The sequence below is a fragment of the Nycticebus coucang genome, chromosome 18, assembly GCF_027406575.1.
Source record: "Nycticebus coucang isolate mNycCou1 chromosome 18, mNycCou1.pri, whole genome shotgun sequence".
NCBI lineage: Eukaryota > Metazoa > Chordata > Mammalia > Primates > Lorisidae > Nycticebus > Nycticebus coucang.
This window is the reverse complement of record NC_069797.1, coordinates 76,619,951-76,643,793: the sequence shown is the minus strand read 5'-3', so window position 1 is coordinate 76,643,793 and position 23,843 is coordinate 76,619,951. Positions and strand designations below refer to the sequence as shown.

Here is a 23,843-nt window from a genome sequence, read left to right as displayed (position 1 = left end):
CCTGGCCAAACTGCAACAAAAAACTAGCCGGGCGTTGTGGCACTGAGGCAAGAGAATCGCGTAAGTCCAAGAGTTAGAGGTTGCGGTGAGCCGTGTGACGCCACGGCACTCTACCAAGGGTGGTACGGTGAGACTGTCTCTACAAAAAAAAAAAAAAAGCCAGGAGCTGTGGCCGGCACCTGCAGTCCCAGCTGCTTGGGAGGCTGAGGCAAGAGAATTGCTTAAACCCAAGAGTTTGAGGTTGCTGTAACCACTCTATCAAGGGTGAAAGAATAAGACTGTCTTTAAAGGGCGGCGACTGTGGCTCAGTGAGTAGGGCGCCGGCCCCATATGCCTGAGGGTGGCGGGTTCAAACCCAGACCCGGCCAAACTGCAACAAAAAAATAGCCAGGCATTGTGGCGGGCGCCTGTAGTCCCAACTGCTCAGGAGGCTGAGGCAAGAGAATCACGTAAGCCCAAAAGTTAGAGGTTGCTGTGAGCTGTGTGACGCCACAGCACTCTAGCCAAGGGCGGTACAGTGAGACTCTGTCTCTACAAAAAAAAAAAAAAAAAAAACTGGCAAAAAGTTGTTTTGTAATATTATCATCCTGTGCTGGTGAGGTCTGGAAACAGGTAATCTCCATACTATTGATGGAGAAGGGACGGAATCATCTTTCCAGAGAGCAATCTGACAACTGCTCAAATGTGGCAGAGGATACCACACCAGGTAAAAACACAAAACTCCATTTGTAAGAGTTTATCCAAAGAGAAGTATCTATGCACTCAGAACCATGTACTAAGATTTTTGTATACAGATATTTATGACAACAATACTTATAATAAGAAAAACTGGAAACCACCTAAATGTCCAACAGCCAAACTTATTAATAAACCCCTATGACAAACCAGCACTCACCATGAGATGTTAGGAAGAACATTTATCTAATAACAAGGGGAAGCACACAAAAGTACTCGATACCAACCCAGGAATGGATTAACAAGCTGTGGTATATGTATACCATGGAATACTATTCAGCCATTAAAAAAATGGAGACTTTACATCCTTTGTATTAACCTGGATGGACGTGGAAGACATTATTCTTAGTAAAGCATCACAAGAATGGAGAAGCATGAATCCTATGTACTCAATTTTGATATGAGGACAATTAATGACAATTATGGTTATGGGGGGGAACAGAGGGAACGAGGGAGGGGGGTGGGGCCTGCGTGTGTGTCACACTTTATGGGGGCAAGACATGATTGCAAGAGGGACTTTACCTAACAATTGCAATCAGTGTAACCTGGCTTATTGTACCCTCAATGAATCCCCAACAATAAAAAAAAAAAAAAAAGTACTCGATAAAAGCTAGACAAGAAATATGCATCCAGGGCGGCGCCTGTGGCTCAAGGAGTAGGGCACCAGTCCCATATGCCGGAGGTGGCGGGTTCAAACCCAGCTCTGGCCAAAAAGAAAAAAAGAAAGAAAGAAATATGCATCCAATATAATCCCAATCTTTATTCTTTTTTTTTTTTTTTTTTTTTTTTTTTTTGAGACAGAGTCTATGTCATCCTGGGTAGAGTGCCATCACATCACAGCTCACAGCAACCTCAAACTCTTGGGCTTAAGCGATTCTCTTACCTCAGCCTCCCAAGTAGCTGGGACTACAGGCACCCGCCACAATGCCCAGCTATTTTTTGTTGCAGTTGTCATGGTTGTTTAGCAGGCCTGGGCTGGGTTCAAACCCACCACCCTTGGTGCATGTGGCCAGCACCGTAACCACTATACTACGGGCGCTGAGCCTCTAATCATATTTTTTTTAAAGTATGCCTCTTACAAAAGACAGGTAGGGGATCAAAATGATTTCAGCGTCAGGCAGTGCCTGCGGCTCAAATAGTAGGGAGCTGGCCCCATATACTGGGGGTGGTGGGTTCAAAACCGGCCCCAGCCAAAAACTGCAAAAAAAAAAAAAAAAAAAAAAAGATTTCAGCATTTATCTCTGGATGAAAATGTTAGTCTCTTTTAATTTTTCTTAATTTTTACAGTGAACATTACCTTCATATTTAAAACCAAGTTAAACACACACACACACACACACACACAGATAGGCCAGGCACAGTGGCTCACATCAGTAATCCTAGCACTGTGGGAGGCCAAGGTGGTGACTGCTTGAGCTCAGAAGTTCAGGACCAGCCTAAGCAAGAACAAGACCCATCTCTACTAAAAATAGAAGAAAAAACAAAAACTAGCCAGGTGTTGTGGTGGGCACCTGCAGTGTCAGCTACTCAGGAGGCTGAGGCAAGAGGATGGCTCAAGCCCAGGAGTTGGAGGTTGCTATGAGCTATGATGACTCCATGACACTCTACCCAGGGTGACAGACTGAGACTCTGTCTTAAAACAGACAAACAGAAAGCACATATATGCTTTGTCATAAGTTGTGTTTAGGATCTTTGAGAGAAGAAACTATTTCTTTTCTGAGAAAACCGACCTACAAGGGCTGTCCTCCCCACTGAGGCATCTGACAAACCCTCGGGCCCTCACATGGCTGTCTCTGCTGCTCCTGGCTGTGAGGTCCCTGCATCTCAGGTCACACCTGCAGGCGCACTATCATGAGGAGGCGTGATAAGGGCTAGGAAGGTGCTTTGCCAGCTACAGACCAGCAAGAGCAGGAAGGAGGAAGGCAGGATGTGTCCCTGACATCTCCTCTGCCCCCATAAGAACTGGACAAGGAGTCCTCCCCTTCCAGGACACCACAGAATGTGTCCTTGGCTTTTCTCATCAAGGGCTGTAAAGCCAATGCCCCAACGTCCTTTCTCCCTACACCCTTCTCATGCTCACAGCCTCTGTTGTGGGTCCATGTGACACTTCCAGATAGCCGATCCACAACCCACATGTCACAGACATGGGTACCTAATTCTCTGACCTCCTAACTGCTGCTGCTGAGGTCCAAGTCCCTGGCTGGATGTGCCTGACAAGAGCCAGCTCTGGTCTCGGGGGACTGGTTTGCAGAAGTCTCCACAGAGCCGGCTCCAGCTTTATGTTTTCAAATGAATACCCAGCCAAGATTTCAATTAAATTACCAGAAACACTTAAGTTTCCTCACAGACTCCACAACAGGGATGGAGAAGGAAGTCAGCTGATGGAGATTACAATGCTGTTCAGGGGAGTATTTCTTGGGTCACAAGTGGTAAACCGTGTTCTCTGAACAAAACCAGGAAGTTTTCAGTTTTATTGTATGCACTAACAGAAGGGAGGGACTTGAGATTCTGATAAAAATATCTCCCCATTCCCAGTGCTCAACATGACATGAATAGGGCCCTTCCCTGGACTGCAAGAACTCCAGAGGCAGCTTCTGAGCAGGGAGTCCTGGGCAGTTGGGGTTTTAGGGACTTTCTGGGCTGCGGGAAGGCTGTGTGGCTGGGCAGTCCCAGCAAGAGAGCAGCTGCAGCCCCAGTATACAAGCATACAGGTGAAATTATCTACAAATGGGCTCAGCGCCCATAGCTCAGTGGTTAGGGCCCCAGCCACATACACCAAGGCAGGCGAGTTTGAAGCCAGCCCCGGCCTGCTAAACAACAACGATGACAACGGCAACAAAAAACAGCCAGGCATTGGGGCGGGCACCTGTAGTCCCAGCTACTCGGGAGGCTGAGGCAAGAGAATCGCTAAGCCCAAGAGTTGGAGGTAGAGTGCCATGACACTCTACCAAGGGCAACACAGAGACTCTGTCTCAAAACAAAAAAAAAATCTAGGGCAGCGCCTGTGGCTCAGTCGGTAGGGCGCCAGCCCCATATACCGAGGGTGGCGGGTTCAAACCCGGCCCTGGCTGAACTGCAAACCAAAAAATAGCTGGGCGTTGTGGCGGGCGCCTATAGTCCCAGCTACTCGGGAGGCTGAGGCAAGAGAATTGCTTAAGCCCAGGAGTTGGAGGTTGCTGTGAGCTGTGTGATGCCATGGCACTCTACCGAGGGTGATAAAGTGAGACTCTGTCTCTACAAAAAAAAAAAATCTAGAAATGTATTTCTGCACATCATTGGCACAGAAATCAATCTATCTCTAAAGAATGGAAGAGCTATGGTAGCATGAGCTACCACCCTCCAGCCATCAAGAGCCCCTGGGATTCAGGGTTGGGAAGAAAAAGAAAATATCCCAAATATGTCATTTGAGAAGGCAGCTCCTGACCACAACCAGCCCCAGCTTTTCTCAAGACCCAGGATGTGGGTTCAGTTCCCTTACTCAGGAAGTGGGGAGAATAGTCAGTACAGGACACCAGGCTCAGGCCCGGGGACCTGCAACCCCAAATCACCCCACATCCACACACAATTCATCGCTGCCCCAAGCCAAAGCCACCAATAGCTCTCTACCAACTTGGGGCATAGCCTCACCAACAAAGGAGCTGTGGGCTGTCTCTGCAAGTGAGACAAAAGGCCAGGAGACCCTGCTGGTGAAAGTGGCAGGCTCATATGTTTCCCATTAGCTTGGCCCTAAGGCCAGCTGTCACCCTATTACTGGAATCTCCCAGCTGTTGGGGGGTCCATTGCTATAAACCATACTGCAGGAAGAAACTCACCGAACAAATCCAATGACACCCAATGACCCCACTGGCCACCCAGAGCATGACCACTGTCACTTCCCCTCATTCCTGGTCATGAAGCCTTTCCTGGCACCATGGCCCTGCTCAGTCACTGATGAGATCTGACTGTAGAGGACAGGTCCCAGGGAACCCAGCAATCACCGTCCATCCGCAAAGACTCCAAAGATCTGGCAACAGTGATTCCCAAACACTGGTACATAAAAGCTTTAACAAAGTCAACATCTGATGCTTATGAGGTCTGCCAGGTGCAGTGTCATGTGCAGTCCCAGGCTTGGGAAGGGAAGTGGGATCTTCCATGGAAAGGTGTGACTAAAGGTCACAATTCAAGAGGTCAAAGCACCCCTAAGGGCTCACACAAAGGAGAATATGCTTCCATTTCAAAAGTCTGTAATAGGGTTGCATAAAAACAGAGATTCAGGCTCTGCACCTGTGGCTCAAGCGCTAAGGTGCCAGCCACATACACCTGAGCTGGCGGGTTTGAATCCAGCCTGGGCCTGCCAAACAACGACAGCTGCAACCAAAAAATAGCCAGGCGTTGTGGCGGGTGCCTGTAGTCCCAGCTACTTGGGAAGCGGAGGCAGGAAACTCGCTTGAACCCAGGAGTTGGAGGTTGCTGTGAGCTGGGATGCCAGAGCACTCTACCCAGGGGGACAGCTTGAGGCTGTCTCAAAAAAAAAAAAAACAAAAAACAGAGATTCATCTAAAAGCACCAGGGGCCAGGCACAGTGGCTCACACCTTTAATCCTAGCACTCTGGGAGGCTGAGACAGGTGGATTGCTTGAGCTTAGGAGTTTGAGACCAGCCTGAGCCAGAGCAAGACCCCATCTCTACTAAAAATAGAAAACCTAGCCAGGCATTGTGGCATATGCCTATAGTCCAGTTACTCAGGAGGCTGAGGCAAGAGGATTTCTTGAGTCTAAGAGTATAACGTTGGTATGAGCTATGATGCCACAGCACTCTACCCAGGGCAAAGAGTGAGACTCTGCTTGAAAAAATAAAAAAATAATAAAATTAAAAGCACTAGTGAATTCCTAGTAACCTACCATTACTTTAGTGAGAAAAGAAACTTCAATGAGACTACGATCATAGAAGGCAGAGAATGCTGCAGACCCTTTAACAGCTGCCCCTCCCTCTTCCAAGGTTGGGCTCTACAGCTCCACGCACACTCGTCAGAAAAGGGTAATCCCGGGTGGTGCCTGTGGCTCAGTGGGCAGGGCGCCGGCCCCATACACTGAGAGTGGCGGGTTCAAACCTGGCCCCGGCCAAATTGCAACAACAAATAGCAGGGCATTGTGGCAGGCGCCTGTAGTCCCAGCTACTTGGGAGGCTGAGGCAAGAGAATCGCCTAAGCCCAGGAGTTAGAGGTTGCTGTGAGTTGTGTAACGCCACGGCACTCTACCAAGGACAATAAAGTGAGAATCTGTCTCTACAAAAAAAAAAAAAAGAAAGAAAGAAAGAAAAGGGTAGTCCCTTCTAGCACAGGGGAAGAAAAGGCCCCAGGACTTGGGGTACGAGCTGCCTAGGGAGCTGCATGGTCTTCAAAGGCTTCTCTCTGAGACCAGGTCCCACCATCTCTGTAGACTCATGGGACCCTGAGTCATCCTCTGCTCTGAATGCCTCTCCCTCTGAGCTCTCAGGGCAGCCTGGCGACATGGGTACAGCTGATGGCCCCAGCTATCCCCCACACACCCTGAGGATCTCGCTTGCTCTGACCAACCTGGTGAAGCTGCTGCTGCAGGGCTCGGTTCTCTGTCACGATAGCAATCTGGGCCTCCAGGTCCCGGTGAACTGACCTGTACCCAAAATTAGGAGAGCCAATCAGCGTGAGACAGGGCAGGCTGCTCCCTGCCAGGTACAGCCAGAGGCCTGCAGGGAAAAGGAAACGTGCAGACAGGGAATGAGCACAGCATTTGTCAAAGTCCTCTCCATGCAGCTTCAAGCTAAGAGAAAAGCAGCTGACCACAGGGCTCCCAGGATACAAGGTGGCCACTGCAGATGGGGCAGACAGGCTAAACTAGGACGCACTCTTCCAACTCCTACCCCAAGTTTCCCGGATGCCTCAGTTCAACCATTGCTCTTTGCTTCTACCACTCTACACTGTGGCCTCACTTCCCAAGCAGGAAGGACATTAAGTGGGGCTCCCAAAGGGAACCTGATGATGTGTCTCCAGAGTCTGCTCACATTCACCCTGCACCCCACTGCTCACCAGAGCCTCTTCCCCAGAGAGTTAAGGTCTTCAAATTCCCCTCTCTAAGCTGCCATGGCCACATCCTGGCCTGCTGATGCTACCAGCTAAGCTCCCAGCCCACAGTGGCCAGAGGCTCAGCCATGTCTTCCTATGAGTACACACAGGAAGGGAAAAGAGCCTGGCAGGTCAGCGCACACCTGCTGCTCAGGGAAGGAGCTGCCACTGTGCTCCACGTGACGGCAGGTAAGGAAAAGCAATCCTCTCTACCTCATCCAGCACACATGGGGCTGTTGTGTGGGTGACAACATGTTTGGGAAAAACAGGTCTGCCTAAGGCTGGCTGGCTATAGGTTCTGGATAGGACATCTGTGCCCTTCCACCTAGGGACAACTTTCTGACCCAGCCTCCCTCTTTCCAGCTGTCATATACCAGAAAACTACAAAGCCCAAAGGAGATCATAAAAGTAAGACCTCTGTTACAACTGGCCACAGAGCTCAGGGCCTCCCACCCAGGCTAGACAGGGCAGTCAGTGAGATGCCCAAACAACCAAGGAACGTTGCTTTCCCTTCTTTGTTAGGAAATAAGCCTGTTAATACTATACTCAGAGAAAAAATAGGGCACAGGATGAGCACTCTGGTGGGAATGAGAGCCACACCACAGGGACGTTTCTGTAACAAAGGTTGTAGGCACTCTCAGAATCCTGAAATGCTACCTGAGATGACCAAAGACAGACACTGGGTCTGTATTCCCATCCTGTCCTCTCCCCAGAGTTCCACAGCCTAATTTCATGGCCCCCCTCCCACCAGAACTATTTCCCCTAAAAAGGCTATCCCAAAACCTAACGTCCAAAGGACACCTGCTCCCCAAGAATTCCTTCCTCCTTCTGGGATCCCAGGCTTGGCCTCCAGACCCTCCCCCAACGGGCTCCCTCACCACACCAAGAACACTTATCCCAGAAATCCAGCCTAGTGTCAGCCTGGCTATGGACACGGGCTCAGCCTTCTTGGGTTTTCCCACCACAACTTACCTCCACCAGCATGGCCCCTTCAAAGGACCCATGGAGGTGCACACTCATTACAAGCATGGCACTCATTACATACACACCGTGCTCCTAAAATAGAAGACCATTTCCTAATTCTCACGCAGAGCAAGAACATTTCCAAGAACCTCTTGGGTAAGAGGTGATGAGGCCCTGCCTTCTATTCCTGTAATGGGCTTGTCTCCTCCCCTCCAGAGGGCCACATCAAAGCCACCTGCTTGCCTGTGTGCACCTCTCCGTCACCGGCATCAAACCACCAGCCTGCAGCCATTCACAGGCCCACAGGAGTGGGCAGCTGCCTCTCTCCCTGGCTGCTGTCCTCCCTATGGCCCATCCCGCCCAGGAGCTATATCCTCCACACTCAACGTGCTGCAGACCCAGAGCCTCCCTTCCATACCCAACTTCCCCACAGGATATAGAGCCACAAGACAGGTGCAGGGCAGGAATTTTGCCATCCCCAGATGGCAACAGCTTCCTCTCACCTGACAATGATCCTTTCAATTTTTTTCTTTTTCTTTTTTGCAGTTTTTGGCCGGGGCTGGGTTTGAACCCGCCACCTCCGGCATATGGGGCTGGTGCCTTGTCCCTTTGAGCCACAGGCGCCGCCCTGCTTCCAACTTTTTTGATGATAAGATCAGCCTCATAAAAACTGGGCCTGCTCAGTGCCACCTGTCCAGCCAGCTCTCTTGAGCCTGCCCTGACAGTGAGAGTGATGACAAGGGAGGCCACACCATCAGACTGATCTGCATCAGACCACTGTGACCCCGTGCCTACCCCCTGGCTCCTGGACTACAGACCTGGTCCTACAAGCACTTTGTATTTGCAAACCTACCTACCACTGCCTCAGTCTCTCACAAGGTGACCTGGGAGTCTATGGCAAAGGAAGACAGCCACTTCTGGCCCACTACTGATAGCTTCATCACATGTCCCTGCTTCTCCATCTTTTTATCATTATTGTCCCCAAGGCAGACTATCTATTTGTACATTGTCTGTACACCCACACTTTATATATATCTGTAAATATATAGAGAGAAGGAGGTAGAGGTGACAGGGAAGAGAGCAAAGACCAGAGCTGGGGATATGTCTGCCTTCCCAGCAGGCGTGACAATTGTTGGGGAGGGGTGCTGAAAAGATCTCTTTATGTTTTAAAAGAGATCTTATTTATATTTTAAGAGAGATCTTATTTATATTTTTAAAAGGATCTTATTTATATTTTAAAAGAGATCTTTTCAGCACCCCTCCCCAACAATTGTCACGCCTGCTGGGAAGGCACAACATATCCCCAGCTCTGGTCTTTGCTCTCTTCCCTGTCACCTCTACCTCCTTCTAATTTTTTCTTCCTCTAAGGCCTAGGTTAGCCTTCAGGTGAGCACTTGGGATTAGAGCTGCAACTCACAAAGATTTTAACCCACCTGAGACTGCCACACCGACTTCCCCTATGGTCTTATTTGCACTGCAGCGCTTCCCCATCAGAAATAAATACCATGAATGGTAATCCCAGCACTTTGAGAGGCCAAGGCAGGAGCACTGCTTAAGGCCAGGAGTTTAAGAACAGCCTTAGCAACATAGTGAGACACTGTCTCCACAAAAAAAAAAAAAAAAAGTTTTAATTAGCCAGATGTGGCAGGTACCTGTAGTCCCAGCTACTTAGGAGGCTGAGGCAAGAGAATCAAGTTTGAGGTTGTTATGAGCTACGGCGTTATGATACTCTACCCAGGGTGACAAAGTGAGACTGTCTCCAAAAATTAATTCATTAATTTAATTACATTCTGTTTCATCTATGTGGTGTGGCTCTGGGCCTGACCTGCACCACTGGCCAGGATGTCAGGCTGTGTATACATGGGGCTACTGTCAGCACCAGGACTAGTGGGTATAATTCCCAGTCCAAGGCCATAAACTGGTTATAAGCCCAACTCATCCCAAAGCCTGACCTTTGGAGCCAACATCTCCCCCACACCAGGAACCACCAATTTAGGAATGATGGCCAGGAAAGGGAGTAAGCAGCTTTGCTGCAGAGAAGGCGCTTCTGGGAGTGGACTGACTGCAGGCAGCCCAGATGGGTGGCTCACAGGGCACGGGAGACACCACCGTGAAAGGGGCCCACTCCCAACTACTTGGAAGTGCTCTAAACTTTCCCTTTGTTCCTAAATAAAATTTTTCTTTGTTACACTGAGACTTGTGTAGGTTCACACGCCCGTGCTGCTCCAGATTTATTTGGTTTCCATTCATTTTTGCTCTCAATCACCACCAGGCCTCAGTTGACTTTTCTAGCTCAGTCCAGTAAGCAAACCAAGTCAACTGGGTTTGGGGAAGCAGGACTCTGGACCTCAAACTGTAAACACTCTTGTGATTGTCCCCATGTACATGGTATTTGGAAATAAACATGTCTCTTATTGAAAAAAAGAAGGGCTCGGTGCCTGTGGCTCAAGCGGCTAAGGTGCCAGCCACATACACCTGAGCTGGCAGGTTCAAATCCAGTCCAGGCCTGCCAAACAACAACCACAACCAAAAAATAGTTGGGCATTGTGACGGGCGCCTATAGTCCCAGCTACTTGGGAGGCTGAGGCAAGAGAATCACGTAAGCCCAAGAGTTGGAGGTTGCTGTGAGCTGTGATGCCACAGCACTCTACCCAGGGCAACAGCTTGAGGCTCTGTCTCTAAAAAGAAAAAAGGAGGAGGAGGAGGCCAGGTACAGTGGCTGACGCCTGTAATCTCAGCACTCTGGGAGGCCAAGGCAGGAGGATTCCTTGAGCTCAGAAGCTAGAGACTAGCCTGAGCAAAAGTGAAATCTTGTCTCTAAAAACTAGCCAGGTTTTGTGGAAGGTACCTGTAGTCCCAGTTACTCAGGCAAGAGGATCAATTGTGGGGCGGCAACTGTGGTTCAGTGGGTAGGGTACCAGCCCCATATACCAAGAGTGGCAGGTTCAAACTGCAACAAAAAAAAATAGCTGGGCCCCAGCCAAACTGCAACAAAAAAATAGCTGGGCGTTGCAACAAAAAAAAAATAGCTGAGCCTTGGAGCAGGCGCCTATAGTCCCAGCTATTTGGGAGGCTGAGGCAAGAGAATCGCCTAAGCTGAGGAGTTGGAGGTTGCCGTGAGCTGTGATAGCACAGCACTCTACCTAGGGCAATAAAATGAGACTCTGTCTCTAAAAAAAAAAAAAAAAAGAGGATCAATTGCGCCGAAGGGTTTGAGGCTGCTTGCTATGACGCAGTGGCACTCTACTGAGGGTGACATACTAAGAATCTGTCTCAAAAATAAATAAATAAAAGGAGGGGAGGAGAACTACAGCCCTGGTTGCAGGGGAGGCAGAGGCACCTACCACCTCTCCCTAAAAGCTCACCAGAGCCAGTGGGAACGTGGCATGGGGCAGCAGAAGAGAACCCACACTAGCAGGCAGATTCTGGGGCTCCTAGTTCTGGGTTTTCTCTTTCTGCCTCTGCTCTCTCCTTATCACCTATCCTGGCAGAGGCCCCCAGCACTCACTCAAGTTACTTCTGACAGGCCCTGGCTGCCCTCTGATTTCGCTGCTACCACTCCCAGCCTCTCACGCCATTCTGCAAGCTTCATGTGGTCAACAGGGCTCACGCTTCTGGTCCCTCTTCCTGGACACAGACACAGGCCTTCCTCTTCACTCAGGCCTCTGCTTGAGTGAAGGCCATCTCTCGAGAAGCCCTCCCTGAGGCCCTCTAGCAGACTCCCATCTGCCTGGAGCCCCTCCCTGCTTTGGTCTTGTCCATAACTCTTGCCACTGCCTGGAGTATGTCTGTACAGATTCACCTGCTTATTATCTACCCCCCATGACACTATGAGCCCTAGGAAGGCAGGGAGTTAGTCTTGTCCCCACTAGCCCATTCCTAATGCCTCAAATGACCTGGCACACAGTAGGTACTCAATAAATATTTGAGCAATGGTGGCTCTTCCAACAGATGAAGATTACTTGAAGGATAGAATTCTAAGGCTCTACAGAAGGAGCACCAAGAGTTTTAGGCTGAGACCTTCTCTGAGGCTCTCTCCTGGGAAAACCCAATGTACGAACCCCTACATCCGCAGTGGGCAGCGCCTGTAGCTCAGTGGGTAGGGCGCCGACCACATACACCAAGGCTGGTGGGTTCGAACACAGCCCGGGCCAGCTGAAACAAGAATGACAACTGTGATCCCCACCCAAGAAAGAAAAAAAAAGCCGGGCCTTGTAGTGGGCACCTGTAGTCCCAGCTACTTGGGAGGCTAAGGCAAAAGAATCGCTTGAGCCTAAGAGTTGGAGGTTGCTGTGAACTGTGATGCCATGGCACTCTATCCAGGGCAGCAGCTTGAGATTCTGTCTCAAGAAAAAAAAAAAACACGAAGAAGAATACCACCCCCACAGTATTTGTAATAAATCTCTGAGGATTCTCTGACCCCTATAAAAGCAAGGAAGGGACAGAGACATCAATTACAATAGTCCCATCCTCACATGGAGAAGCACGTGCCTGTTGCGCCTCCAGAAACTAAGAGGCCTGGGCTGGTGTATGCTGTCACCTAACAGGGCAAGTGGTGCTGACACAGCCCCCCAGCTACACTCACAGAGTCCCAGGTGAGAGTGCCTGACATGGCCCAGAAAGCAGGGCCGGCTGCAGGCTCTCACCATCAGCTCACCTTTGGGTGCTATGCCAAATGGCCTATCGGGAAGGCAGTAAAAATAGTGACATTCTCACAATCATTAACAGCTTCCCCAGTCAACATGAGCCAGAAATCTCTTAATCCAGTGCCCCTGCACTGCCCAGCCACCAGCACGCTGGTGTGAATGCTAGCGTACTGCATGCAGAGAAAATCAAAGCAGCACGTTCAAACTCTCAAACTCGTTTTCTGAGCCTCCTAAAAAACATGCCCAAGGGCAAAGCCCACATCCCAGCAGAGGATGCTGCATCACCCAGGACTGGACCACACCCAGCCTGAAAGGACTGTGGCCCTTGGGAAAGGTGATCCCAGCAAGAAACCCCCACACGAGCACTACTCCCCGGCCTCCCCTCTCTACAGAGCAGAATGCTCCAGTAAGACACACGAGAACCGCCTGACTCAGTTCAGGATCACTCAGGCTCCCTGAAGCTGCTGCCCCAGCAGTAAAATGTAACACTTTGACAGCTGACAGAGCAGTCTGTCCCTGCCCCGCACCCCGCTCCAGATCAGAAGGTTCAGAAAGGGAATCCTAGCACCTCTTCAGAACAGTCTGCAATATTCTACCCGAGCTCCAAGAACCTTGTCCCACCACACCTACTGGGTAAGGAGTGAGGGCCAGGTAACAAGGAACTGCCAGACCACAGGGCCCGCCCAGGCTGCACCCCCACACCCTTCCTGAGGACTCTCTTCAGAAACCAAGACACGGGCGAAGAGCTAGGGCTTCAGTGCCTTCCTTCACAACCAAATTGCAGCAGCACAACTACAGGTCATGGGCCAGAGGCCCAGTGCCAAGGGATCCCACTGCCGAGCATCTGTGCCACCACTCAGAGCCCATTCCCCCGTGTCTCCACCCCCACACAGTCCTGGTCTCATCACAGCCTTCAGGACACCCCTCCTGTCCCAAGAACCACACAGCTATCTTATAGACACTTGGCTATGGGTCCAGGCACAGTCCTCCTAAAAACCCAGTGCCATCACTGTTCAACCGGAGGGAGATTAAACAGGGTCCCTCAGCTTTTGCCAAAGGTAAATTTGGACTTAGAACTAGGCTTCTGGCTGGGCTCACGCCCGTAATCCCATTACTGTAGGAGGCCTAAATTGGAGGATCACTTGAGGCCAGGAGTTCAAGATTAGTCTAGGCAACACAGTGAGATCTCACCTCTACAAAAGGAAAGATAAAAAATAAATTACTCAGGTGTGGTGGTGCAACAAATAGGTATAGTCCCAGCTATTCAGAAGGCTAAGGCAGGAGGATCACTTGAGCCCAGGAATCAACAGCTACAGTGAACTAGGAGTGACTGAACTCTAGCATCGGCAACACAGCAAGACCCTCTCCTAAAAAAAGAAAAAAATAAATAAAACCAGGCTTCGGAGGCTTCTCAACTCCAAGACTGATAATCTCTACGTCAAATCATGCTTATGTGGGAAAATCCAAATAAAAAGCAGGTAAACCAAACTGCCAAAAATGGCTTTACACAGTCAAAGGCTCCTCTGGTCTTTTGAACAGTGTAATTTACTATAAAATATGATATATATGCATACACGATATATTGAAATCTGTTAAGAAATCAGCATAGGCGGCACCCCAGCTCAGTCGGCAGGACACCAGCCACATACACCAAGTGTGACAGGTTTGAACCTGGCCCCGGCCAGCTAAAACAACAACTGCAACAAAAAAAAAAAACGCCAGGCATTGTGGCAGGCGCCTGTAGACCCAGCCACTTGGGAGGCTAAGGCAAGAGAATTGCTTGAGCCCAAGAGTTTGAGGTTGCTGTGAGCTATGATGCCACAGCACTCTACCCAGAGCGACAAAAAAAGGAAATAGAAAAAAGAAACCAGTATAGTGTACCAGGGAGGTATACTCAGGCTAGTGAACAGAATAAACACTGCTTTGGCAAACAGTTACCACCCAAGAATCTTTCCAACAAGGCATCTGAGCAAATGCAACATAGAAAGTCCTAAAAATGAGCCCTAAGAATTTCCTACCATTGAACTGCAGTGAAATCTACTTGCAGCTGTTTTTTTGTTTTGTTTTTGACACAGAATCTTAAGCTGTCACCCTGGGTAGAGTGCCGTAGCATCACAGCTCACAGCAACCTCCAACTCTTGGGCTTAAGCAATTCTTTTGCCTCAGCCTCCCAAGTGGCTGGGACTACAGGCACCCAGCACAACGCCCAGCTAGTTTTTGTTTAGTTGCCATTGTTGTTTAGCTGGCCCGGGCTGGGCTCAAACCCGTCAGCCTTGGGTATGTGGCTGGTACTGTAACCACTATGTTACGGGTACCAAGCCATTGCAGGTGTTGACTAAAGTGGCCGTGTCACCGAGGAAGGCTCTCTCCCCACCAAGCCACTCCTCCCTGTATCACCAGCAAGTTCAACACCAAGTCAGTCCTCAAAGCATCTTGCTGCCTAACTCCCAAGGGAGTACTCTGCTGGCAAACGGGTGCTGTGCAAGATGCAAGGATCAGAGCCACAGTGTCCCAGCACACTCTCTTCTGCCCCAGGGCCTCCGGGAAGAAGAACAGCTGAGACCAGCCCAGACCTGCCCTGCAGGGGCTTGGGAAAGGGAACTGTAGTAGTGGCTACACAGCCATTGGCAGGAATTTTCTAAGGCCCAAATACATCCAAACAGGCACACAGCTTGTACCCAGCACCCACCTTGCAAAGGGTAGGCAGTCAGGAAGTGGTCATCCAAATCCACCACCACCATGTGGACTGCCCACTCATCCCTCAACCAACACAAGCTGCTGCAGGCAAGTGACCATCAAAAGATGGCCAGACAGGGTGCTGACACACGCCCCACAACGGACCTAGCCTCTCACTTTAGTATTGAGTGATCTCTGACCCCTGCCTCCTGGCGTTAGGACAGGACCTTCTGCTCAGAAGCACCCCCTTCCATGCAGCAGCCACCCTCCACCTCCGCCAACTCTCTCCCACATACACACATGCACACTTGTGCTGGCCCTGGGACCCAGCTGTAGGATCAGCAACGCCTCTCCACTAATCCAGCACTCCCAGGTGGCCAGGCCCCACCCTCCCAGAGTGGGAAGGAGGGAGGCAGGAGCTGCCAGTCCGGGAAAAGGTGAGACACACCGGAAAAGCAGGTTGGGTGTTTCTGTTTCAACGGTAACTGGGGAGTCACCTCACGTTTATCAGCGCTGCCTGCCGCAGCAGAGCCAGAGCTGACAGGCCAGGAACCTCCCCACCTGCAAGGTGATAAAAGGCCCCAAGCAACAAGGGACCCCGACTGTTCCCGCCACAGTGCATGTGAGGGAAGAACCACATCCAGCCTCCTCTGCTGTGCATGGCTGCAGGGGCCCCAGCGCAGCACCTCCCCAAAGCTGAGCTTCTCCCCACCACTTAGCTATCTTCAGCACCCCACTCAACCTTCTCAGAAGTAGCACCAATCTGAAAACACTTTCCCACACCCCCCACTAGCCGGCCCTACCTGCCCTGAGACACCTGACCACCAGCCTGATTCAGGCCATGACACATGCTAGGATGAGCCCTGTGGTAAAATGGGGTAGTCACTTCCCACACCAAACAGGGCCACCTGCCTGAGCCGGCATGTGGGCCTCCACTGAGCAGGCCAAAAGTTCCCCATTCCAGCATGACAGTGGTTAAGGCTAGGCATCAGCACCTTCTAGGGAGTTTCTTGAAAACATCATGTTGGGTTCAGCCCCCAAAGAGCTAGTTAAAGAAAAAAAGAAAAGAATAGAGGGCAAAGTGGGCAGAGGCGGGAGGAGCACTTGAGCTCAAAAGTAAGAACAGTCTGGGCAACTCTCTTTCAAAAAATAAAGAGTTTGAGGCTCACAGGCGGCGCCTGTGGCTCAGTGGGGAAAGCACCGGCCTCATATATCGAAGATGGCGGGTTCAAACCTGGCCCCGGTCAAACTGCAACCAAAAAATAGCCGGGCGTTGTGGCAGGCGCTTGTAGTCCCAGTTACTGGGGAGGCTGAGGCAAGAGAATCGTTTGAGCCCAGAGTTGGAGGTTGCTATGAGCTGTGTGAGGCCATGGCACTCTACCGAGGGCCATAAAGTGAGACTCTGTCTCTACAAAAAAAAAAAATTTAGTTTGAGGCTCAGCGCTTATAGCTCTTTGGTTATGGCACCAGCCACATATACCAGGGCTGGTGGGTTCAAGCCCAACCTAGGTCTGCTAAACAACAATGAAAACTACAATTAAAAATAAAAAAAATTGGCAGGTGCCTGTAAAAAAAATAATAAAGAGGGCGGCGCCTGTGGCTCAGTGAGTAGGGCGCTGGCCCCATATGCCAAGGGTGGCGGGTTCAAACCCAGCTCTGGCCAAACTGCAACAACAACAACAAAAAAAAATAGCCGGGCGTTGTGGCGGGCACCTGTAGTCCCAGCTGCTCGGGAGGCTGAGGCAAGAGAATCATGTAAGCCCAAGAGTTAGAGGTTGCTGTGAGCCGTGTGACGCCACGGCACTCTACCCGAGGGCGGTACAGTAAGACTCTGTCTCTACAAAAAAAAAAATAATAATAATAATAATAATAAAGAGTTTGACCAGGCATGGTGGCTCACATCTGTAACTCCCATACTCTGGGAGGCTAAGATATGAGCAAAACATTCATGTAGATTTCAAGACTAGCTTAGGCAATATGTTGAGACTTCATGTCTACAAAATAAATTTTTTAAAAATTAGCTGGGATTGATGAGAATATTTCAGATTGTATATGAAAACTGCACATTGTACCCCTTGATTGCACTAATGTACATACCTATGATTTAACAATAAAAATAAATAAATTAAAAAAATAAAAATAAATTAAAATAAATAAATAATTAATTAATTAAAATTAGCTGGGAGGCTCGGCGTCCGTAGCATAGAAGTTAGGGTGCTGACCACATGCACTGAGGCTGGCAGGTTTAAACCCAGCCCAGGCCAGCTAAACAATAATGACAACTACAACAACAACAAAAAGAAAAATAGCTGGGTGTTGTGGTGGGCACCTGTAGTCCTAGCTACTTGGGAGGCTAAGGCAAGAGAATTGCTTAAGCCCAAGAGTTTGAGGTTGCTGTGAGCTGTGATGCCACAGCACTTTACCGAGGGCAACAAAGTGAGACTGTCTCTAAAAAAAAAAGTTCAATCTGAGGATTTGAAGAAGACCTGAAGTATAAACAACACAGACATGTACCATGGCAGTCTATAACCTGGCTTCCTCACCCAAGAAGGGACTAAGGCAAGTGGACCTCCCTCCCCTCACTTAGCAGTTTGAAGAACCACTAAGAGAAGCAAAGCAAAGCAGGCACCTGATTGCCTGAGGAGAAGCCAGAAAGGCCATGCACTGAGCTCATGGCCCAGGGGCCCTCCAGGTACCCATTACCCTTCTTTAAACACAGACTAACCCCCGGTTAAACAGGTTCCCCAAGCGTCAGACTGGAAATGTGGTCAGGCTGCCAGAAGTGGGTACCCGCAGAGCATTTAGAGGCCACAGGTAAGCCCTGCGCTAAGCACAGGGTTTTGAACACGTTTATCCACATCTCAGAAAGGTGCACCTGAGCTTATACCTCTTGGTTCCCTGAGAGGGATAGAAATAGACATGTAATTCAGACTATGGTCCATCTGCCGGGGCCAGGGCTGTGCACACAGCTTCCATTCTCTCAGTCATGGAGGGAAAAAGGATTGGCATAGAGAAGAACAAACAGCAGTGAGAAGAAGACAAGGCAACTGAGCGTCAATGACAAACCAATGCTCCCCGGTGGGTCCTTCCTGCTCCCCAGGAAGAGCACCAAAGAGCGAAGAACTCTCACAGTCAAGACCAGCCTACGAGCCAGGCATGGTGGCTCATGTCTGTAATCCCATCACTCTAGGGGGACCAAAGCAGATGGATGGCTTGAGTTCACAAGTCCAAGACCAGCCTGAGCAAGACCCTCTCGCTACAAAAAATAGCTGGGTGTTGTGGCAAACACCTGTAGTCCAAGCTACTCAGGAGGCTGAGGCAAGATGATTGCTTGAGCCCAAGAGTTTGAGGTTGCTGTGAGCTGTGACGCCAAGGCACTCTAGCCAGGGAGATAAAGTGAGGCTCAGTCTCAAAAAAAAAAAAAAGACAAGCCTAATCACATTCCTCTCCATCTACTTTAGGGGAAAGGGCATATGTGCCACATTTTTTTTTTTTGAGACAGTGTCTCACTTTGTCACCCTCAGTAGAGAGCTGTGGTGCATAGCTCACAGCAACCTCAAACTTGTGGGCTCAATCAATTCTCTTGCCTCAGCTTCCCAAGTAGCTGTAATTATAGGTGCCCACCACAATGCCCGGCTATTTTTAGAGATGAAGTCTCGCTCTAGCTCAGGCTGATCCTGAACCTGTGAGTTCAGGCAATCCACCCGCCTCAGCCTCCCAGAGTGCTAGGATTACAAGAGGGAGCCATTGCGCCTGGCCTATATATGCCACATTAAAAAAAAATTTTTTTTTGAGCCAGGGTGTTACTATGTTTTCCAGGCTGGTCTTGAACTCCTGGGTTCCAGCTATTCTCCCACCACAGCCCCCAAGTAGCTGGGATTTCAGGCACCACCACCACACATGGCCCATGTATCACATTTTTTTAAACAGCCTCCGAAATGACTTCCTGACTTTTTTAGGGTTGGCCAGGGCTGGATTTGAACCCACCACCTCCAGTACATAGGGCTGGCGCCCTACTCCTTGAGCCATAGGCACCGCCCCAACTTCCTGACTTTTTGGTACATAAAAAGGAAGATAGATCTTATACAACTGAAATGAAGTTAGGACTGCTCGCATCTCCCTGAACATGGGGCAACTGTGACACGCCCGCAAGGGCTACCATGAGGACAGAAAGTGAAACAGCAGGGCTCTACTGGGGAGGAGCTGCAAATAAACCTGGAGTGTGGTGCCCTCCCACCCATGCCGTGGGCTGCGGGGCAATCCTCTGACCAGCTGCTACGTACCTTTGGCATGAAAGGTCCAGCCCCTCCGCCAGTACTCCTGCAGCTGGACCCGCTCCTGCTGCCCCAGGCTGCACACCTTGCCGTAGAACTGCCGCTCAATGTGCACATAGGCTGCTGGGATGGCACCGGCCACCCCCTTGGCCCCGAAGAAGCCATTCACCTCTGGCGAGGCCAGCAGGATCTGGTACTCAGCCCGTGTGCCCAAAACCAAGTCCATGTAGGCCTGGGTCAGATTGAAGTAGCCAGTGGTGAGATAGACCTTAGCGCCTCGTTCAGCCTCAGTCAGTAGGGTCTCAGTGACAATCTCATCAATTTGGATCTCGAAGGGCTTCATCTGAATCAGTGGATAAATCCAGGTATCGGGGGCTGGTCTCCGATCACCAGCAGCTGCTGCATCCTCCTGGGTCAAAAGAGAGTCGTTGTGGAAGGTCTGGGCATGGAGCATTTGCTGGCGAGTCCTGGCTGAGTTGATCACATCCATAACTCTCTTATTAGCTGCCTTGCAATATGCAACCCGGTCACCTGGAGGGAGACATGAGAAAGAAGAGCGAAAAGAAGAGAAATGAGGGTCTGGACTCTGCCTAGCTCAGGACAAATGTGACGGGAAAGTGCAGACGCTACAACTGATCATTGACCGAGCGCGTATCCAATGAGCACAGGCACAAGTCCCGAGCTAGGCTCCTCTGAGGGTGCGGCCACCCAAGATAAGGAGTTGGTCTGCAGGAGCCTGCATTTAATTCCAAATACAAAAAAAAAGATCAAAATCAGGCAAGACAGACTGGGCACAGGGGCTCACTCCTGTAATCCCAGCACTTTGGGAGGCTGAGGGGAAAGGATCACTTGAGGTCTGGTATTTGAAACCAGCCTAGACAATACAGTGAGACCTCATTTCTACAAAAAAATTTTAAAAATCAGGCTCGACACCTGTAGCTCAAGCGGCTAGAGTGCCAGCCACATACACCAGAGCTGGTGGGTTCAAATCCAGCCTGGGCCTGCCAACAACAATGACAACTACAACCAAAAAATGGCCGGGCATTGTGGCGGGCACCTGTAGTTCCAGCTATTTGGGAGGCTGAGGCAAGAGAATCGCTTGAGCCCAGGAGTTAGAGGTTGCTGTGAGTTGTCATGCCACAGCACTCTACCCAGGGTGACAGCTTGAGCCCCTGTCTCCAAAAAATAAAAAATTTTAAAAATCAGTCAAATGTGGTAGTTATACCTATAGTCCCAGCTACTCAGGAGGCTGAGGCAGGAGGATCACTTGGGCCTAGTAGTTTTTAGGCTAAAGTGAGCTATGACTGCACCACTGCACTCCATTCTGGGCAAGAGTGAGACTCATTCTCTTTAACAACAACAACAAAAATAAAACAGGCTCAGCGCCTGTAGTTCAGCGGTTAGGGAGCTGGCCACATACACTGGGGCTGGAGGGTTCGAACTCAGGCCAGGGGTGCTAAACAACAATGACAACTACAACAAAAAAAAGAGCCAGACATGTGGCAGGCGCCTGTAGTCCCAGCTACTCGGGAGGCTGAGGCAAGAGAATCGCTTGAGCCCAAGAGTTAGAGGTTGCTAAGAGCTATGACGCCACGGCACTCTACCAAGGGCAACATTGTGAGACTCGTCTCAAAAAAAACAAAAAACAAAAAAAACAGTCAAGAGAAATTTAGAGTGACAGAAATCAGGACAGTAGTTACCTGGGGTGAGGGTGGGGGACGCAAGGAGGGTGTCTGAGGAACTAGTCACTATGAACAGATGCAGGGCTATGCATCTGTGACTGGTGTTCAGTATACATGTTCTATTTCAAAAGGAAACTTACTCAAATAAAGATGTGGAAGTGTTAGCCAGGAAAGGGGCAAGCGTATGCCAGGCAGGCATACAGAGGAAGGCTTAGCACAGGAGTCAGGGAAAGCTTCCCATGAGTGGGGAAGTGCCCGAGAATCCTCTGCAGGCACTACATGGGTGCCCTACATGTTCAGACGAGACCCTGACGACAGGTGGCTGTCCAGACACACTGAAGGGAAAGATGCTATTGTTAGATGAGAAAAGACCGAAACTTAAAGTAAGCATCCGATTCAAAACATCAGGAGAAAAAAAGACAACAGACAAAGACAAAGAAAACAATAAACGTAATAGAAGTTAACAGAATGAAAACAATACAAAAATGGCAAATATCAGCTCGGTGCCTGTGGCTCAAGCGGCTAAGGCACCAGCCACATACACCGAACTGGCGGGTTCAATTCCAGCCCAGGCCCACCAAACAACAATGACAGCTGCAACCAAAAAATAGCCGGGCATTGTGGCAGGCGCCTGTAGTCCCAGCCACTTGGGAGGCGGAGGGAGAAGAGTTGCTTGAGCCCAGGAGTTTGAGGTTGGTGTGAGTTGTGATGCCACAGCACTCTACCCAGAGCTTGAGGCTCTGTCTCAAAGAAAAAAAAAAGGCAAATATCAACAGTGTCAAAGTTGATTCTCAGAAAAGACTGCTAGAAGAGCAAGCCTTTGCCAAGGCCAAGCAAGAATGTTGTCCTGGGTTGCCGCCCCCTCGCTCACATACTCTGAGCTGACAGCAGAAACAATACACTCGGGTGCCTTTCCAGGCTGGGCTGCAGAACAAAGAAAAGGACCGGCCTGCACAAGAATCCATCCTTGCTGACACTGGCAGATACCATGGGAGGGAAGCAGCCACATGTTGCATACATGCTGGCCAGGACGGAGGGCAGAAGGACTGCTGCGGCCATGAGCACCCTGCACCTCTCCATGTGCTCACACTGCTCTCCTGAGCACAGCCGCACATGCCAGCACTCCCACTCCTGCCCAGGCACCCTTGCATCCTGCCCTGGCCGTGGCCCACTTCCCCTCATGTTCATGCCTGGCCTCTTACATCAGACCAGGGGTCTGCGAATGCTTTAAGGGTCACGCAGTAAATGTTTTAGGCTTTATGAGCCAAAAGACAAAATTGAGGATAATATGTATGCACTTATTTAACAAGAGAAAACAGATTTCCACAAGTTTTTTTTTTGATAAAATTCAAAACCTACTGGCAGTAACTATGCACCCGAGCAGCAACAGGACCATCAGTCATGCTGTACTGGGGGTGAGAGGGCACACAGCACAGGTGGCGGGCATTGGGGACTTAGGGTATGAGTGCCGGGGTAAGTGAGTGAGGAGTCTGCCCTAGAGAAAGCAGCCTGCCCAGTGGCCATCCTCCTTGGGCTAGTACCCTCAAGGCTCCTATTACACAGGCCTTGTGGCTCTCAGCTTCCTTGAGGCCTATGGTTTCCTACCTGGAAGTGATATGGGAGAGCTCTCAGCTCTGGCCACTATAGTCAGGCAAGTGAGATCATGGCTGAGCTCAATGGCCTACAGCTCCCCTGGTGCAGGGAGGGGGCTTCTGCTAGGCAGCCGCCCCATAGATGCTTTTTTCTAGGTCCGCATGACTCAAGGAAGTCTTCTCACACAGTCCAAGTGTAACCTCATTTCCCCAAGTTGTAGACACTGTTGCAAATTCAGCAGTAGCCCTTTAAGGGCCATGGGGAAGCCACGGCCACAGGAATCACAAGAATGCAAATGCCCCAGAATGCTCGAGCCAAGACTTGCCTGTCTGCAGCAGGCAGAGCTGAGACTCTCCCATTTCACTTTCCAGGCAGGAGGCCACAGGCCTCAAGAGAGCTGAGAGCCACAGGACCCGTGTGACAGGAGCTTTGCGGTAACTGACCCAAGGAGGATGGCCACTGGGCATGCTGCTTCCTGTAAGTCAGGGCAGGCTCCTGGCTCACTCACCCCAGCACTCAGATCCTAAGCCTACACACCCACCTCCTGCACCAGCCCCTCACCACAGAGCATGACTGATGGGCAGTGAGTCACATCTGCCTGGCTGCACTGAGAAAAGCCAAACGGGGCTCTTCCACACAAGGCTCCTATGCCTGTGGCAAGACCACCCAGAGGTGTGCTCTCCTGGGCCTCACCCCATCCCACCCACAACCGCAGGAGAACAGCGCCAGGCCCCTACCTTTGTAAGGATGCACCATCCCATCCACGACCTGCACTGTGTCATCCCTCTGCAGCTGCAGGGACACATCCCCCACCGCCTCCACCAGGTCTGTGAAAAAGTCAGCAATCTCTGCACAGTCCTGCAAGAACACGTAGCGGTCCTGGCGGTTGGTGAAGTAGGAGTCACTCAGGTTTGCACTACAGGGAGGGAAGAAGCAGTTGAGGACTCAGGCAAGAGTGCAGAGCGTGCTGCTGACTCAGGTCTCAGGTGAGCCAGCAGGGTAGTGACAAACTAGGTCAGGATGCAACTACCAAAGAGGTACTGAGCAATGATCATGTCACAAGACAAGGCAAGAGTGGCACTAAGCAGGGGAAGGAGATGCAGACACCAAGGTCGACTAACCACACGCAGCTGCAGTGCCCGTGCTCTGGAATCACAAGGCCCTGGATTTCCATCCTGGCCCTGACTCCTGCTTAT

General features: G+C 50.3%; 2 protein-coding genes across 4 annotated transcripts in view; both read right to left on the bottom strand.

The window, feature by feature from the left end:
* The window catches only part of PGS1 (phosphatidylglycerophosphate synthase 1), a 52,384-nt gene that overhangs the window by 7,392 nt on the left and 21,149 nt on the right, over nucleotides 1–23,843 (bottom strand). The window contains exons 6-8 of one of the 3 annotated variants that reach the window (XM_053570559.1): nucleotides 23,385–23,563; nucleotides 19,382–19,903; nucleotides 6,289–6,437 (exon numbers count right to left, since the gene is read on the bottom strand). In XM_053570559.1, coding sequence (XP_053426534.1) covers nucleotides 6,289–6,437; nucleotides 19,382–19,903; nucleotides 23,385–23,563 — 850 coding nt within the window. The remainder of the gene's footprint in view (nucleotides 1–6,288; nucleotides 6,438–19,381; nucleotides 19,904–23,384; nucleotides 23,564–23,843) is intronic. The other 2 variants (XM_053570560.1, XR_008375667.1) reach the window with 2 other exon arrangements.
* The window catches only part of TMC8 (transmembrane channel like 8), a 256,022-nt gene continuing 235,875 nt past the window's right edge, over nucleotides 3,697–23,843 (bottom strand). The window contains exon 16 of the transcript XR_008375666.1: nucleotides 3,697–3,725. The gene's annotated coding sequence lies outside the window, so the exon portion shown is untranslated. The remainder of the gene's footprint in view (nucleotides 3,726–23,843) is intronic.